This window comes from Engystomops pustulosus, chromosome 8, assembly GCF_040894005.1.
Source record: "Engystomops pustulosus chromosome 8, aEngPut4.maternal, whole genome shotgun sequence".
Lineage (NCBI taxonomy): Eukaryota > Metazoa > Chordata > Amphibia > Anura > Leptodactylidae > Engystomops > Engystomops pustulosus.
Window position 1 is genome coordinate 15,080,748 of NC_092418.1, and position 17,157 is coordinate 15,097,904.

General features: G+C 42.4%; 1 protein-coding gene across 2 annotated transcripts in view; it reads left to right on the forward strand.

Annotated features, from left to right (window-relative positions):
* LOC140074721 (rho GDP-dissociation inhibitor 2-like) overlaps positions 1–10,436 on the forward strand; it is a 36,989-nt gene extending 26,553 nt beyond the window's left edge. Inside the window, exons 2-6 of one of the 2 annotated variants that reach the window (XM_072119847.1) lie at positions 2,103–2,282; positions 6,973–7,056; positions 9,310–9,386; positions 9,615–9,678; positions 10,017–10,434. In XM_072119847.1, coding sequence (XP_071975948.1) covers positions 2,108–2,282; positions 6,973–7,056; positions 9,310–9,386; positions 9,615–9,678; positions 10,017–10,216 — 600 coding nt within the window. In that variant the 5' untranslated portion in view covers positions 2,103–2,107 and the 3' untranslated portion in view covers positions 10,217–10,434. Of the gene's footprint in view, positions 1–2,102; positions 2,283–6,972; positions 7,057–9,309; positions 9,387–9,614; positions 9,679–10,016 lie in introns of both variants that reach the window. The other variant, XM_072119846.1, reaches the window with a different exon arrangement.
* Positions 10,437–17,157: the final 6,721 nt, after the last annotated feature.

Genomic DNA, 17,157 nt, shown 5'->3' on the forward strand with positions numbered 1-17,157 from the left:
CCCTGGAGAGAGGTGTAATCTATTTATCTTGCTATAGTGCGGTATTATCCTACTATAGTGCGGTGTCATGCTTTTATAGTGTGGTATGTATATCCACCATGCGGTATTATCCTACTATAGTGCGGTATTATTCTACAATAGTGCGTTGTCATGCTGGAATAGTGCGTTGTCATGCTGGAATACCGCACTATTATGTTACTATAGTGCGGTATTATGTTACTATAGTGCGGTATTATGTTACTATAGGGCGGTATTATGTTACTATAGGGCGGTATTATGTTACTATAGTGCGGTATTATGTTACTATAGTGCGGTATTATGTTACTATAGTGCGGTATTATGTTACTATAGTGCGGTATTATGTTACTATAGTGCGGTATTATCCTACTATAGTGCGGTGTCATGCTTTTATAGTGTGGTATGTATATCCACCATGCGGTATTATCCTACTATAGTGCGGTATTATCCTACTATAGTGCGGTATTATCCTACTATAGTGCGGTATTATTCTACAATAGTGCGTTGTCATGCTGGAATACCGCACTATTATGTTACTATAGTGCGGTATTATGTTACTATAGTGCGGTGTCATGCTGGTATAGTGCGGTGTCATGCTGGTATAGTGCGGTGTTATGCTGGTATAGTGCGGTATGTATATCCACTGTGGTATTATCTTGGTATAGTGCAGTATTATCCTATTATAGTATTATGCTGCTATAGTGCGGTGTTATCCTACTATAGTGCAGTGTCATTCTGGTATAGTGCCATATGTATATCCACTATGTAGTATTATCCTACTATAGTGCAGTATTATCCTACTATAGTGCGGTGTCATGCTTTTATAGTGTGGTATGTATATCCACCATGCGGTATTATCCTACTATAGTGCGGTATTATCCTACTATAGTGCGGTATTATCCTACTATAGTGCGGTATTATTCTACAATAGTGCGTTGTCATGCTGGAATACCGCACTATTATGTTACTATAGTGCGGTATTATGTTACTATAGTGCGGTGTCATGCTGGTATAGTGCGGTGTTATGCTGGTATAGTGCGGTATGTATATCCACTATGTGGTATTATCTTGGTATAGTGCAGTATTATCCTATTATAGTATTATGCTGCTATAGTGCGGTGTTATCCTACTATAGTGCAGTGTCATTCTGGTATAGTGCCATATGTATATCCACTATGTGGTATTATCCTACTATAGTGCAGTATTATCCTACTATAGTGCAGTATTATCCTATTATAGTATTGTGCTACTATAGGGCGGTATTATCCTGGTAAAGTGCTTGGCCCCTCCCCCAGTGCTCAGGTGTCTCGCTGAGCACCATTACTTCCTCATTAGTTTTCCTGTTCCTTCCATCATCCCCTTTTAGGTTTTAGTAACGACAATCCGGACCTGTCCATAGATTCCAGTCTGCAGTTATCCGATGTTTATCTCGCGGACGGCGGCGCCGCTCATCGATTATCGGATTGTACAGATTTATTACTTGTCCACCACGACGAAAACTGCATTTAGTTAAAGAAAATCACTTTTTTTTTTTTTTTTTCCTAAATGAGAACAGAATTCTGCCTGGATCCTTCTCATTGTACTGTGTAACCAGTGTATGTCCTCACACTGCTGTGCTCTGGGCTCTCTGCATACAGTCCTCCCTTCTGTGTAAAAGCTGTAACAGGTTTCTGGATGAATATATACAGTTCTCACGGTGGGGAGAGGAGAGGGGCTGTGGAGCAATTCCGTGCACAGAGCTAAGAGCTCAGCAGTGTGAGGACATGAAGAATTTACAATTCTGAAATCTAAATTCATTTTTTACAGTCCTGCTGCTACTAACAACACCTACAACTGTATAATCGCTGAGCTCCCCAGGGACAATACCTAACACAGTCTGCATGGTTAAAGCTTTCCTACCTGCGGCCACCACTAGGGGGAGCTCCTGATGTGACTGAATACTGTGTTATCATAGAATAGAATGCATGCATTGTATTCTAGTAGTGTTCAAAGCTACATTCAGTGTTCTGCTACTGGTGTATCCCACCGCTCATGTATGGATATTTAAAGGGACGGTGTCTCATTGTTCACCCCTTGTGTTGTAGATATCATGGCTGACAAAGACTGCATCAAACCTGCGGAAGACGACCTAGTGGACGAAACCGACCTCAACTACAAGGCCCCGGAGAAGAAGTCCCTGCAGGAGATCCAGGAGCTGGACAAGGATGACGAGAGTCTGATCAAATACAAGCAGGCCCTGCTGGGGAAGCCACCTGCCGCAGTAGGTGAGTCTGTGCCAGAGATGGCGGGGAGGTTGTAATACCAGTAATAGCCTGTAGGGTGACCTGCGGGGTTATATAGCAGAACCCCCCCCCCCCCCCCTCTCTCTCTACACAGGCCCTGCTCTGGGGGATGGATATTGCTGGTCACCCAGCTTTCCCAGGATCAGATTGTCTGCAGGGCATCCCTGTCTGATCTCTTTCAGCATTGATTTAGTCTTCTGGCATCTGTATAGATTTTGCACTTACCTGCAGCCGCCTGAAGCTGACCTGTCAGACTGAAAGATCATCCTCTAGGCTCCTGCGGTGGACTACGTTGTCCTGCTGCGCCCTAACGGATTCATCTTATCACCTCGCTTTACTTTTATAGGGTCATAATTACATTAGTGCAGCACTGCTCATCCAGGGCCACCTGGTACCTGAACGGAATTCCAGAACCACAATAAAGTCTTCCCCTATCCTGCCGCACAGCAATTGATTTATATCATCTGATCCATATTTCTGTTCCATTAGTTATTACCCTGCTCATCCTGAGCCTCCTGGTTTCTGAACTAAATTCCAGAACCACAGTAAAGACTGGCACCTGCAGAGGATTCCTGTATCATCCCCGGATTCATCCGATCTCTTCATACATGTTATACCAGTAAAAACGAATCTCATAATTGCATGCGTAATGCCTTGCTCATCCTGATCCTCCTGGTTCTTGATCAGCATTCCAGAACCACAGTAACCGCTGCAGAGGATACAATGTATTCTCCTGGGGTTTAAGCGGATTCATCTGATCTCTTTATACATGTTCTACCAGGAAAAACTAAACTCACAACTGCGTTAGTATAACTCTGCTCATCCTGCGCCTCCTGGTGCCTGAATTGAATTCCAGAAAGTCTGACACCTGCAGAAGGTGCATTTATCCTGCTCTGTCCTCTCTATCCTTTACCTCCTACAGGAGTCTAAAAATGACTTCATATTAAACTTGTTTGCATCACATGTTCATCCTAAGCCTCCTGGTTCCTGAACGGAATTTCGGTACCACAGTGTAGACCGACACAGACAGACGGGGACAGTTATTCCGACAGACGGAATGGAATTCTCCTTGTGTATAAAAGCCTAGAAATGACTTTATATAAAGGTTGTTGCAGCACGTTCATCCTAAGGTTCCTGAATGGAATTCCGGAACCACAGTGTAGACTGACACCTACACAGAATCTATTGCCTCTCCTTCCCCCATCTATAATAAGATAGAGATGCCAACCCCCTGGAAAATCCCTTTAATTCAGCCCCTGGATGCACCAGCTGCGGTCACGTGGCGGTCACCATCTGCTCCTGGTGGCAGCAGGTGCACAGTAACAAGTGCTGCGCCTCGGGCGGCGGTGATGAGCGGCGGCACAGATGGGCAAAGTTCATTAGGAGGTCTCTGGGGTGAAGCGTCAAGCTGGGAGCTGCTGCCACTTATGTATCCGTCAGGAGAGGATGACCGCGCCATTTATCACAGCCGAATCTATCATGGCGTGTTCTGACTCGTGTTACGTGGCTTAGATACAGTTGGATACCTGCATTGAAACAAAAAATGTCATACTGTAGGAGACGCCCCTCCCAAAAAAAAATAACCTTGGTGTATGTTGTCAGCGGGAGCACTGAGATCTATGGATTTAGATTCCTGGGTCGTGTCCTCACACTGCTGTGCGCTGTGCTCTTTGCATTCAGCTGTTTCACAGACTCTCTCTCTCTCTGCTCTGAGTAAAAGCTGTAGCAATGCTCTGGGTGAATACAACAGCAGTTGCATTGAGCAGAGTGGAGAGCTATATAGCAGCACAATGCAGAGACCTAAGAGCACAGCAGTGTGAGGACGTGCGCCCAGTGCACTTGCAGAAGATACAATCAATAAGGTCTATATTTCACAGTCCTGCTGCTACTAACACAATATGTTTTGCAGCTTATATTTGCAGCTTGGATACACAAGTTAATCTCTATGTATAGTAATGGCAGCTTAGATACAGCGGTTCAGCTTCATGTATGGTGGATGCCTCTATAATGGCAGCTTAGATACAGCAGCTCAGCTCTATGTATGGTGGATGCCTCTATGATGGCAGCTTAGATACAGTGACTTGGCTCCATGTGTGGTGGATGCCTCTCTATTAGCAGCTTAGATACAACGGCTCAGCTCTACGTATGGTAGATACCCCTATGATGGCAGCTTAGATACAGCAGTTTAGCCCTATGTATGGTGGATGTCTCTATAATGCCAGCTTAGATACAGCGGCTCAGCTCCATGTATGGTGGATGCCTCTAATGGCAGCTTAGATACAGCGGCTCAGCTCCATGTATGGTAGATACCCCTATGATGGCAGCTTAGATACAGCGGCTCTGCTCCATGTATGGTAGATACCCCTATGATGGCAGCTTAGATACAGTATCACATCTCTGTACAGTAGGTTGGGTCACTTCCCGTCACTGATAAGCTGATATCTCCCATGTATCGCGGGGGATGGATGGACCGGCCCAGGTCTACTAAATCGTGTGATGACTCCAGAAACCATTAGGAATCTGCTGACTGTTTCCTGATCCAATTACCGGATCCATTACTGGCAGCCATGACTGCGGAGCCTCGTGTCCGGGCGGAGGGCCGCCGGCTCCTGGGACTAAGAGGAAAGGATCGATATAGAGCAAAGTGTACAAACATACTCTCTGCCTAGCCAAAACCTCTGCTTGCTGTCAGTATGGAAGCTGAGCAGTCTTCTGTTTGTTACAGTGTATCAGTGTAGCCAAAGCAATGAGACAATAAGACGATCCTGAAGCTGTCAGTATCAATGACCTTGCAGACTATTATCCTTGGAGAGATGTGTAATCAGACCTTTGTGTATGTTAGTAGCTGCAGGACTGTGATTTATATTCTCCGATTGTAGAACTGGGGGGGGGCTCACACTGCTGTGCTCTGTGCTCTTTGCAGCCATTGTTTGGTATTGTCCCTGGAGAAATGTGTAATCACACCTTTGTGAATGTTGTTAGTAGCAGCAGGACTGTGATTTATATTCTCAGATTGTAGAACTGGGGGGTGTGTCCTCACACTGCTGTTCTCTGTACTCTCTACAGTCATTGTTTGGTATTGTCCTTGGAGAGATGTGTAATCAGACCTTTGTGTGTATGTTGTTAGTAGCTGCAGGACAGTGATATATGGATTTATATTCCAGGATTCTAGTAGTGAGGTGTCCTCACACTGCTGTGCTCTGAACTTATCCATATTTTTTATCATCTTTACCAATTGGTCTCCATCCCTCCCCTGATTATAAATAATAGATCCCCCCCCCCCCCCTCTCCTGTGGATTGTGCAGGAGGTCTCTATCATCCTGATGCACTTCATAGAAGATTCTGCTGAGTGTTCGCTCACTGACCTGGATGCACTAATGTCTGCAGCACTTCTCAGTCCCTGGGGGGGCTGTGCACATAGTAACAAGAGGGGCTGCAGCAGCTCAGCCCCGGTTCAGGCAGGCGAGAGCGAGCCTAGGGATAATTGTATAGTGCTGATTCCTAGTGGCAGCCTGCAGAATTCTGAATGCAGCTCTTGGTGTGATTGGATTAGAAAATTGCATTTTGAAGCTTTGGCTGTGACTAGAGTATTGCAAAGTGATTTGGAGCTTCGGGCATGAGAGGAGAATAGTTGTTCTAGGTCCAGGTGACTGGATGCAACAAACTTCAGCAGTTCTACATGCAACTGGAGTATATATGATGATGCAGCTTTGGATGTGATCGGAGTATAGCAATTTTTATGCTGCTTCAGATGTGACTGTGTGGCTTTAGATATCATTGCATTAGAATAGGTTACTATGTTACTACGGATGTGACCTCACCACCTAGATGAGATGATGCAGCTTTGGATGCGACCACAGTACCTTTGGTGCAGCTTTAGATGGGATTGTAGTGTAGGTCATAATGTGGCAGGAGTAGATGTTATTATGTAACAGGGAATGATGGCGCTGCGTTGGATGTGATGTTGCAGCTTTGTATATAACTGGAGTGTAGGTTGTGAGACGCAGCTTTGGATGCGACCGATCTGCAGGACATAATGGGGCAGCTTTGAATATGACCAAGGTAAAGGATGTAACTTTGCAGCTTTTTATGTAACTTGAGCATATGTTGTTTGACACCGCTTTGGGTGTAACCAGAGTACAGGAAACAATGCTGCTGGTTTGTATGTGACTCTTTGGATATGACTGGAGTATAGGATGTGGTGGTGCAGCTTTTTACTTAACTGGAGTGTAGATTGTGTGGTGCAGATTTGGATATAGCTGGAGTGTAGGGAATGATGCTGCGGGTTTGGATAGGACTCTTGCAGCTTGGGATGTGGCTGGAGTATAGGGAATGATGCTGCTGGTTTGGATAGGACCCTTGCAGCTTGGGATGTAGCTGGAGTATAGGGAATGATGCTGCTGGTTTGGATGTGACTCTTGCAGCTTTGGATGTGGCTGGAGTATGCCTTACCGCCATCTAACAGCCACACTGTCTCTGAGTGAACCTTGTGAAGTGTCTGAGCCTCAAAGATACGAATATTTCTGGTGATTTGTTAATGAACAAAGGGAAGGATCTGGCTGCGGATCCTGGGAGTGTAGAAGGATCTGATTGGAGGAGGGACAATTTGGGATGATCTCGGATGCGGGAGATGAATTGTTCAGTCGGTAATTGTAGTTTTGTTTCCTTCCAGACCCCAACGCCCCCAACGTGCAGGTAACGCAAATGTCCCTGATGTGTGATGAAGCTCCAGGACCCATCACCATGGACCTTACAGGTAAGAGCGTCCTGTACCCATAGGTCTCCTACTCAGCTCCCCCTAGTGGTGGCTGCAGGATGCCAGTTGTTAGAGATTTGCCGGTGCAGAGAATGTGGGACTTTTGTATTGAAGGCTGAACGTGTGTGAACAGGGCTGAGATCCTGAGCTGAAATTAAAGGGATTTTCCAATCCTGTGCAGGCAGTGGCTCCTCCATGGGGGCTGTCGCTTTAATTTAAGAACATTAAAGCTTTTGTCTTTCGGCGGCTTTAATATTATCAGATCAGGGATGTTGTGTCTCTGGATGAGGAGCAGACGCGACCTGCATGATAATGGCAGCGCTGCGCCTCACAAGGTGTTGAAGTAGATTAATATGGGGCGTCCGCAGAACACTGCGCAGCGCCTGCCGCTCCCCGGACATGAATTAATGATCAGCACTTCACTTTGAAATGCTGAGCAGGTGTCTGCGGAGACGGAGGGTAAATAGCGGATACAAAGGATAATTAGGACATTAGTAATAGCGGAGGTTCTGAATGTGTGCTGCTTCTTCAGGGGTTTTCCGAAGCCCCCAAATCCTGTCTGGAATAAAGAAAGAACATGAAGAGGCTGAACATCAAAAACTGCATCTGAAAAACTGAATGTGTGAACACAACCTGAGACTGCAAGCTGTGAGAGGGAGGAGGTGCAGATGCTTTTTCTCCTACTGAGGAGGAAGGGAATGCAGCTATAGTTTTAGTGCTGAGACTGTGTGCTGTGAGAGGGGAGCGGTGCAGCTATAGTTTTAGTGCTGAGACTACATGCTGTGAGATGGAGGAGGTGCAGCTGTAGTTTCTTAATGCTGAGACTGTGTGCTGTGAGAGGGGAGAGGTGCAGCTATAGTTTCTTAATGCTGAGACTGTGTGCTGTGAGAGGGGAGAGGTGCAGCTATAGTTTCTTAATGCTGTGACTGTGTGCTGTGAGAGGGGAGAGGTGCAGCTATAGTTTCTTAATGCTGTGACTGTGTGCTGTGAGAGGGGAGAGGTGCAGCTATAGTTTCTTAATGTGAGACTATAGCTGCACCTCCTCCCTCTCACAGAACACAGTCACAGCATTAAGAAACTATAGCTGCACCTCCTCCCTCTCACAGCACACAGTTTCTTAATGCTGTGACTGTGTGCTGTGAGAGGGGAATAGTCTCCATCATGTCTACAAGAGTCTGACCTGAAATGTGATATCATCTACATTCTTTTATTTCCATAGTTTATTCGTAAATTTGAGCAATTTCCAAGACTTATTGGGGGGAAAAAAATGACAATTGTATATCGGAGCAGATTGACCTACACTGCCACAAGGTTGGGTTTGGTGCAGTGTTACAGTACAGTATGTGTAATGTGCTGATGGAATCATGTGGGTACATTGTAGCAGAACCCTGTAGTATGACCCCTGGAGGCTAGAAGAGGTGGGGGCATTAGTGTTCCCTCCATGAGTCTTCATGTGATCGCCCCTTCCCCTCAAATTTACATGGGGGAAGCTTCCACTACAAGCAGATGGATCACATAGGCTGCAGCCAGTGCTAGGTATTGTCCCTGGAGAGATGTGTATGCTGTTTAGTAGCAGCAGGACTGTGATCTATGGATATATATTCCATGATTGTACTGTTATGTGCTCTATACAGCCAGTGTTTTTGTATTGTCCCTGGAGAGATGTGTAGTCAGACATTTGTGTGTGTGTTATTGTTAGTAGCAGCAGGACTGTGATATATGGATTTATATACTAGGATTGTAGTCTCTGTGGTGTGTTCCCACACTGCTGTGACCTGTGCTGTCTGCAGAGATGTATTGTCCCTGGAGAGATGTGTAATCAGACATTTGTGTATGTTGTTAGTAAAATATAAAAGTCTGTATATCACAGTCCTGCTGCTACTGTCTGCAGTCACAGGATCCCTTTTAATATGCCATTAAAGCAATCAGAATTTCAATTGTCCTGACACATAGCTCCAAATCCTCTGCATATTCCATCTAGTGGCCATAGAGCAGACTGATGCATTAGACCAGTTTGTACTCTGGTGACCTCTAGTGTTGTAATTGCATTACTACAGATCTCTGTTATGAGCCCAGTTATGGCTTCAGGACTATAACCCTTATCAGATGTTGGAGTGGAAAAATATCTTGCATACGTTCTCCTGCTCCTTCTGTAAGGCCTGAATTATGATCCTTTCCAGATTTGAGAATTGTCGCCATAAAAACCTGTATTTTGTTCATGGCTTTATATCGACTTTCTTCTATAATCGTCAGGAAACGTAGCACTACTAAAGGAGCAGACGTTCGTACTGAAGGAGGGCGTCACCTACAGGGTTAAAATCACTTTCAAGGTAAGTGATCAGTAGTTACACGGTGTAATATTCCCATAAGAACTTCATTATGTGTGTCCCTATGACAACACTTCCTGTCCTTGTCCCGGCAGTGTTATCATAGGGACCCCGATCCTGATTACAGCCAGTCACGTCACCTATTTGTGCTTAAAAAGGCCAGGGAGTGTTGTCATGGGGAGGAGGATCTCAATCCAGTGAACGACTAATCAGTATCTTGTTGATTTCTAGGTAAACAAGGATATAGTTTCTGGGTTGAGATATGTACAGAACACTGTAAGGAAAGGAATTCCAGGTAAGTGGATGATGGGTTTAGTAGTCCATGCCGGGTGAACTTTAATGTAGCTACTGCTTAAAGGGATTCTCCAGTTTGTGATCATCTTACTGTCTATGCACCAGGATAGTCCAGAGTATCCAATGTCATCATCATAGATGAGAATAATAATGGTCCCCCCCCTCTCCCTCCCCATAATACAGGATGTGAGGGCAGAGTTGTGTAGCAGACAGGACCGTTACTTTCCTAATAGATTCCTGCCGATCCTTAGACATTGATACAATGTATCCCCCTAATCCAGAGGGTCATGTTTAGGGTTTGTTCAGACTATGTATAACTTCATGTCTTCTTCTGGACAGTGGACAAGGAGACGCACATGGTGGGCAGTTACGGACCCCGCGCCGAGGCCTACGAATTCCTAACGCCTCCGGAAGAAGCCCCCAAAGGGATGATGGTCCGGGGACAATACCACATCAAATCCTGGTTCACAGATGATGACAAAAGCAACCACCTGCGCTGGGAGTGGAACCTGGTCATAAAGAAGGAATGGAAGGAATAGGGGGCGGAGCTATCCGAATCCCATGGGGGGAGGGGCTAATCCCGCATATTAATGATTGTACAAGGCGCATCCTGGTTTCTACATCTGTTTTCTATAGTAACTTGTAGTTTCTAAGAGAAGAAGAAGAATATACAAACGTGTAAAGACAGTATTTAATAAAAAAGATAAATCTTTAACAATTTTTTTTGGGGGGGGATTGTCAAAGGGGAGGAGCACAATTAAAGGGGTCATTGACAAATACAGTTTTGGAACTTTAAAGTCATGTTTGTCTGAGTTTAATTGTTACAACCATGGGGTTTTTATTGAGGTTTCCTTGAAATTTCATGAGCTCTCATAGGCCACTTCATTGGGATGAGCGAAAAATCCACAGGCCCCCCCTCCGGCTTGGTCGTGTCCGTTGCCCCCCAGGCCAGCCCCTCGGCCTGGTCGTGTCCGTTGCCCCCCAGGCCAGCCCCTCGGCCTGGTCGTGTCCGTTGCCCCCCAGGCCAGCCCCTCGGCCTGGTCGTGTCCGTTGCCCCCCAGGCCAGCCCCTCGGCTTGGTCGTGTCCGTTGCCCATGGTCATTCTCTGTTCCTCCTACCAATTTCTCTTGGACCCCTCCATTGCCCAGTGGTCTCTCTGCTGTTCAGTTCATTGGTCTTTTCCATGATCCCCCATGATGCCTTTCTCTTGTCATATCTCTGATCACATTGGCTCCTATCATTGAGACGAGACAAAGGTCTCCAAACTAATCCATTGCCCTGCACTGATGTAACGAGCAAGATCCAGGGGTCCTGGAGGATCTCATCCAGAATCTAGACCAAGCAGATCAGGTGGACCACACCATGTCCTGCCTAACATCACATGGAGGTGACTCCTCCCTAATGAAGGTCAACGAGGTGAGAGAACGTGTATGGCTAGAGCCTAACCCAGACCCCAGCGAGAAACATGCAATACATTACAGTGCTATCAGAAGATCAGTATCCTGCCCGGAAGAGGAAAGGACCCCACATCACCGTGTCCTGAAATAGTCTACATTATACTCCCTGCATACAGATCATATAACCAGAGGCCGCAGTTATAGGGGGAAGACATAACAACATTACTGTATTATAGCAGTTATATCCCTGTACATAGGGGGGGGGCAGTATTATAGTAGTTATATTCCTGTACATAGGGGGCAGTATTATAGTAGTTATATTCCTGTACATAGGGAGCAGTATTATAGTAGTTATATTCCTGTACATAGGGAGCAGTATTATAGTAGTTATATTCCTGTACATAGGGGGCAGTATTATAGTAGTTATATTCTTGTACATAGGGGGCAGTATTATAGTAGTTATATTCCTGTACATAGGGGGCGGTATTATAGTAGTTATATTCCTGTACATAGGGGGCGGTATTATAGTAGTTATATAATTGTACATAGGGGGCAGTATTATAGTAGTTATATTCCTGTACATAGGGGGCAGTATTATAGTAGTTATATTCTTGTACATAGGGGGTAGTATTATAGCAGTTATATTCTTGTACATAGGGGGCAGTATTATAGTAGCTATATTCCTGTACATAGGGGGCAGTATTATAGTAGTTATATTCCTGTACATAGGAGGCAGTATTATAGTAGTTATATTCTTGTACATAGGGGGCAGTATTATAGTAGTTATATTCCTGTACATAGGGGGCAGTATTATAGTAGTTATATTCCTGTACATAGGGGGCAGTATTATAGTAGTTATATTCTTGTACATAGGAGGCAGTATTATAGTAGTTATATTCCTGTACATAGGGGGCAGTATTATAGTAGTTATATTCCTGTACATAGGGGGCAGTATTATAGTAGTTATATTCCTGTACATAGGGGGCAGTATTATAGTAGTTATATCCCTGTACATAGGGGGCAGTATTATAGTAGTTATATCCCTGTACATAGGGGCAGTATTATAGTAGTTATATTCTTGTACATAGGGGGCAGCAATATAGTAGTTATATTCTTGTACATAGGGAGCAGTATTATAGTAGCTATATTCCTGTACATAGGGGGCAGTATTATAGTAGTTATATCCCTGTACATAGGGGGCAGTATTATAGTAGTTATATTCTTGTACATAGGGGGCAGTATTATAGTAGTTATATTCTTGTACATAGGGAGCAGTATTATAGTAGCTATATTCCTGTACATAGGGGGCAGTATTATAGTAGTTATATCCCTGTACATAGGGGGCAGTATTATAGTAGTTATATTCTTGTACATAGGGGGCAGTATTATAGTAGCTATATTCCTGTACATAGGGGGCAGTATTATAGTAGTTATATCCCTGTACATAGGGGGCAGTATTATAGTAGTTATATTCTTGTACATAGGGGGCAGTATTATAGTAGTTATATCCCTGTACATAGGGGCAGTATTATAGTAGTTATATTCTTGTACATAGGGGGCAGCAATATAGTAGTTATATTCTTGTACATAGGGGGCAGTATTATAGTAGTTATATTCTTGTACATAGGGAGCAGTATTATAGTAGCTATATTCCTGTACATAGGGGGCAGTATTATAGTAGTTATAGTCTTGTACATAGGGGGCAGTATTATAGTAGTTATATTCTTGTACATAGGGGGCAGTATTATAGTAGTTATATTCTTGTACATAGGGGGCAGTATTATAGTAATTATATTCTTGTACATAGGAGGCAGTATTATAGTAGTTATATTCCTGTACATAGGGGGCAGTATTATAGTAGTTATATTCCTGTACATAGGGGGCAGTATTATAGTAGTTATATTCCTGTACATAGGGGGCAGTATTATAGTAGTTATATCCCTGTACATAGGGGGCAGTATTATAGTAGTTATATCCCTGTACATAGGGGCAGTATTATAGTAGTTATATTCTTGTACATAGGGGGCAGCAATATAGTAGTTATATTCTTGTACATAGGGGGCAGTATTATAGTAGTTATATTCTTGTACATAGGGGGCAGTATTATAGTAGCTATATTCCTGTACATAGGGGGCAGTATTATAGTAGTTATATCCCTGTACATAGGGGGCAGTATTATAGTAGTTATATTCTTGTACATAGGGGGCAGTATTATAGTAGTTATATCCCTGTACATAGGGGCAGTATTATAGTAGTTATATTCTTGTACATAGGGGGCAGCAATATAGTAGTTATATTCTTGTACATAGGGGGCAGTATTATAGTAGTTATATTCTTGTACATAGGGAGCAGTATTATAGTAGCTATATTCCTGTACATAGGGGGCAGTATTATAGCAGTTATATCCCTGTACATAGGGGGCAGTATTATAGTAGTTAGATTCTTGTACATAGGGGGTAGTATTATAGCAGTTATATTCTTGTACATAGGGGGCAGTATTATAGTAGCTATATTCCTGTACATAGGGGGCAGTATTATAGTAGTTATATTCCTGTACATAGGAGGCAGTATTATAGTAGTTATATTCTTGTACATAGGGGGCAGTATTATAGTAGTTATATTCCTGTACATAGGGGGCAGTATTATAGTAGTTATATTCCTGTACATAGGGGGCAGTATTATAGTAGTTATATTCTTGTACATAGGGGGCAGTATTATAGTAGTTATAGTCTTGTACATAGGGGGCAGTATTATAGTAGTTATATTCTTGTACATAGGGGGCAGTATTATAGTAGTTATATTCTTGTACATAGGGGGCAGTATTATAGTAATTATATTCTTGTACATAGGAGGCAGTATTATAGTAGTTATATTCCTGTACATAGGGGGCAGTATTATAGTAGTTACATTCCTGTACATAGGGGGCAGTATTATAGTAGTTATATTCCTGTACATAGGGGGCAGTATTATAGTAGTTATATTCCTGTACATAGGGGGCAGTATTATAGTAGTTATATTCCTGTACATAGGGGGGGGCAGTATTATAGTAGTTATATTCTTGTACATAGGGGGCAGTATTATAGTAGTTATATTCCTGTACATAGGGGGCAGTATTATAGCAGTTATATCCCTGTACATAGGGGGGGGGGCAGTATTATAGTAGTTATATTCCTGTACATAGGGGGCAGTATTATAGTAGTTATAGTCTTTTACATAGGGGGCAGTATTATAGTAGTTATATTCTTGTACATAGGGGGCAGTATTATAGTAGTTATATTCTTGTACATAGGGGGCAGTATTATAGTAGTTATATTCTTGTACATAGGGGGCAGTATTATAGTAGTTATATTCTTGTACATAGGGGGCAGTATTATAGTAATTATATTCTTGTACATAGGAGGCAGTATTATAGTAGTTATATTCCTGTACATAGGGGGCAGTATTATAGTAGTTATATTCTTGTACATAGGGGGCAGTATTATAGTAGTTATATTCTTGTACATAGGGGGCAGTATTATAGTAGTTATATTCTTGTACATAGGGGGCAGTATTATAGTAGTTATATCCCTGTACATAGGAGGCAGTATTATAGTAGTTATATTCTTGTATATAGGGGACAGTATTATAGTAGTTATATCCCTGTACATAGGGGGCAGTATTATAGTAGCTATATTCTTGTACATAGGGGGCAGTATTATAGTAGTTATATTCCTGTACATAGGGGCAGTATTATAGTAGTTATATTCTTCTACATAGGGGGCAGTATTATAGTAGTTATATTCCTGTACATAGGGGGCAGTATTATAGTAGTTATATTCCTGTACATAGGGGGCAGTATTATAGTAGTTATATTCTTGTACATAGGGGGCAGTATTATAGTAGTTATATTCTTGTACATAGGGGGCAGTATTATAGTAGTTATATTCTTGTACATAGGGGGAGTATTATAGTAGTTATATTCCTGTACATAGGGGGCAGTATTATAGTAGTTATATTCCTGTACATAGGGGGCAGTATTATAGTAGTTATATTCCTGTACATAGGGGGCAGTATTATAGTAGTTATAGTCTTGTACATAGGGGGCAGTATTATAGTAGTTATATTCTTGTACATAGGGGCAGTATTATAGTAGTTATATTCTTGTACATAGGGGGCAGTATTATAGTAGTTATATTCTTGTACATAGGGGGCAGTATTATAGTAGTTATATTCTTGTACATAGGGGGCAGTATTATAGTAGTTATATTCTTGTACATAGGGGGCAGTATTATAGTAGTTATATTCCTGTACATAGGGGGCAGTATTATAGTAGTTATTTTCTTGTACATAGGGGGCAGTATTATAGTAGTTATATTCTTGTACATAGGGGGCAGTATTATAGTAGTTATATTCTTGTACATAGGGGGCAGTATTATAGTAGTTATATCCCTGTACATAGGAGGCAGTATTATAGTAGTTATATTCTTGTATATAGGGGACAGTATTATAGTAGTTATATCCCTGTACATAAGGGGCAGTATTATAGTAGTTATATTCTTGTACATAGGGGGCAGTATTATAGTAGTTATATTCCTGTACATAGGGGCAGTATTATAGTAGTTATATTCTTCTACATAGGGGGCAGTATTATAGTAGTTATATTCCTGTACATAGGGGGCAGTATTATAGTAGTTATATTCTTGTACATAGGGGGCAGTATTATAGTAGTTATATTCTTGTACATAGGGGGCAGTATTATAGTAGTTATATTCTTGTACATAGGGGGCAGTATTATAGTAGTTATATTCTTGTACATAGGGGGCAGTATTATAGTAGTTATATTCTTGTACATAGGGGGCAGTATTATAGTAGTTATATTCCCGTACATAGGGGGCAGTATTATAGTAGTTATATTCTTGTACATGGGGGGCAGTATTATAGTAGTTATATTCCTGTACATAGGGGACAGTATTATAGTAGTTATATTCCTGTACATAGGGGGCAGTATTATAGTAGTTATATTCTTCTACATAGGGGCAGTATTATAGTAGTTATATTCCTGTACATAGGGGGCAGTATTATAATGGTTCTGTCTGTGCTCATGGTGACCTGCACTCCACCATTTCTCTCAGATATTACAGTCTCCATATTGTTGAGGAGATGATGAGTCTGGATGGTGTTCAGTATTTTCATGTCTTTATAGTACACAGCACTTTCAGGACAATTTCGGAAGTGTCCCGATCACATTGGGATGCGGCTTCAATATGTAGGACATTCGTTTTTGTCTGTTTGCCAAATACATGATGGAAGGGCTGGGTCGGGCGGCCGCTGTTCCTGTCCTTGAATCGTTATGGAGATGATTACATGAATGTCAATCTGTTTACCTATAATTAAAGGTGAAGGAGTAACAAAGCTTCAGGGATTCTCTGAAGAAAGTTTTAATAAATTCTTAAAGGGATCCTCCATTACATTCAGTGGTGAGAGGGGACTGGATCAGTACATGATGTTATTATAATTGCTTCCCTTTAGCTGCAGAGCTTTCTGATTTTTTTTTTTAAACAGTGCCCCACTTGTCTACAGGTTGTGTGTGGTATTGCAGCTCAGCCCAATTCCCTTTTAAAGGGGTTATTTCCATATTTGGGATCCACTCCTATTTTAAGAACGGGGGTCCCCAGATATCTAGATGTCCTGATGACCCTCTCTTTAAAAAACAAAAATATAAAAAATTTTAACCAGAGTCTCGTTTTTAACAAAATGTCCCAAAAATTCCAAAATTAACTGCTGTGCCCATAATGCCCAGCAGAGGGCGACAGAATCACATGAATAATCAAATAGCGAGACGAATAAGTTACGTCCAAAAATTGTCAACTTATAAAATGAGGCTCAGTTCTGTTAGTAACAGGAACCCGATTCCATATGAGGGGAACCAAAGCGACCGGTGGATGGGCTCCAAGGGGATGCACCAGGGGGTCTTCTAATACTGCAACCAACTACTTTATTGTGACAATGTATCATCATGTGATGTTACTTAGAAAAAATGTGAACATTATTTAAAATAAAAAAAAAAAGATTTTTGGGAAATTTTTGGAAACTATGATGTAATT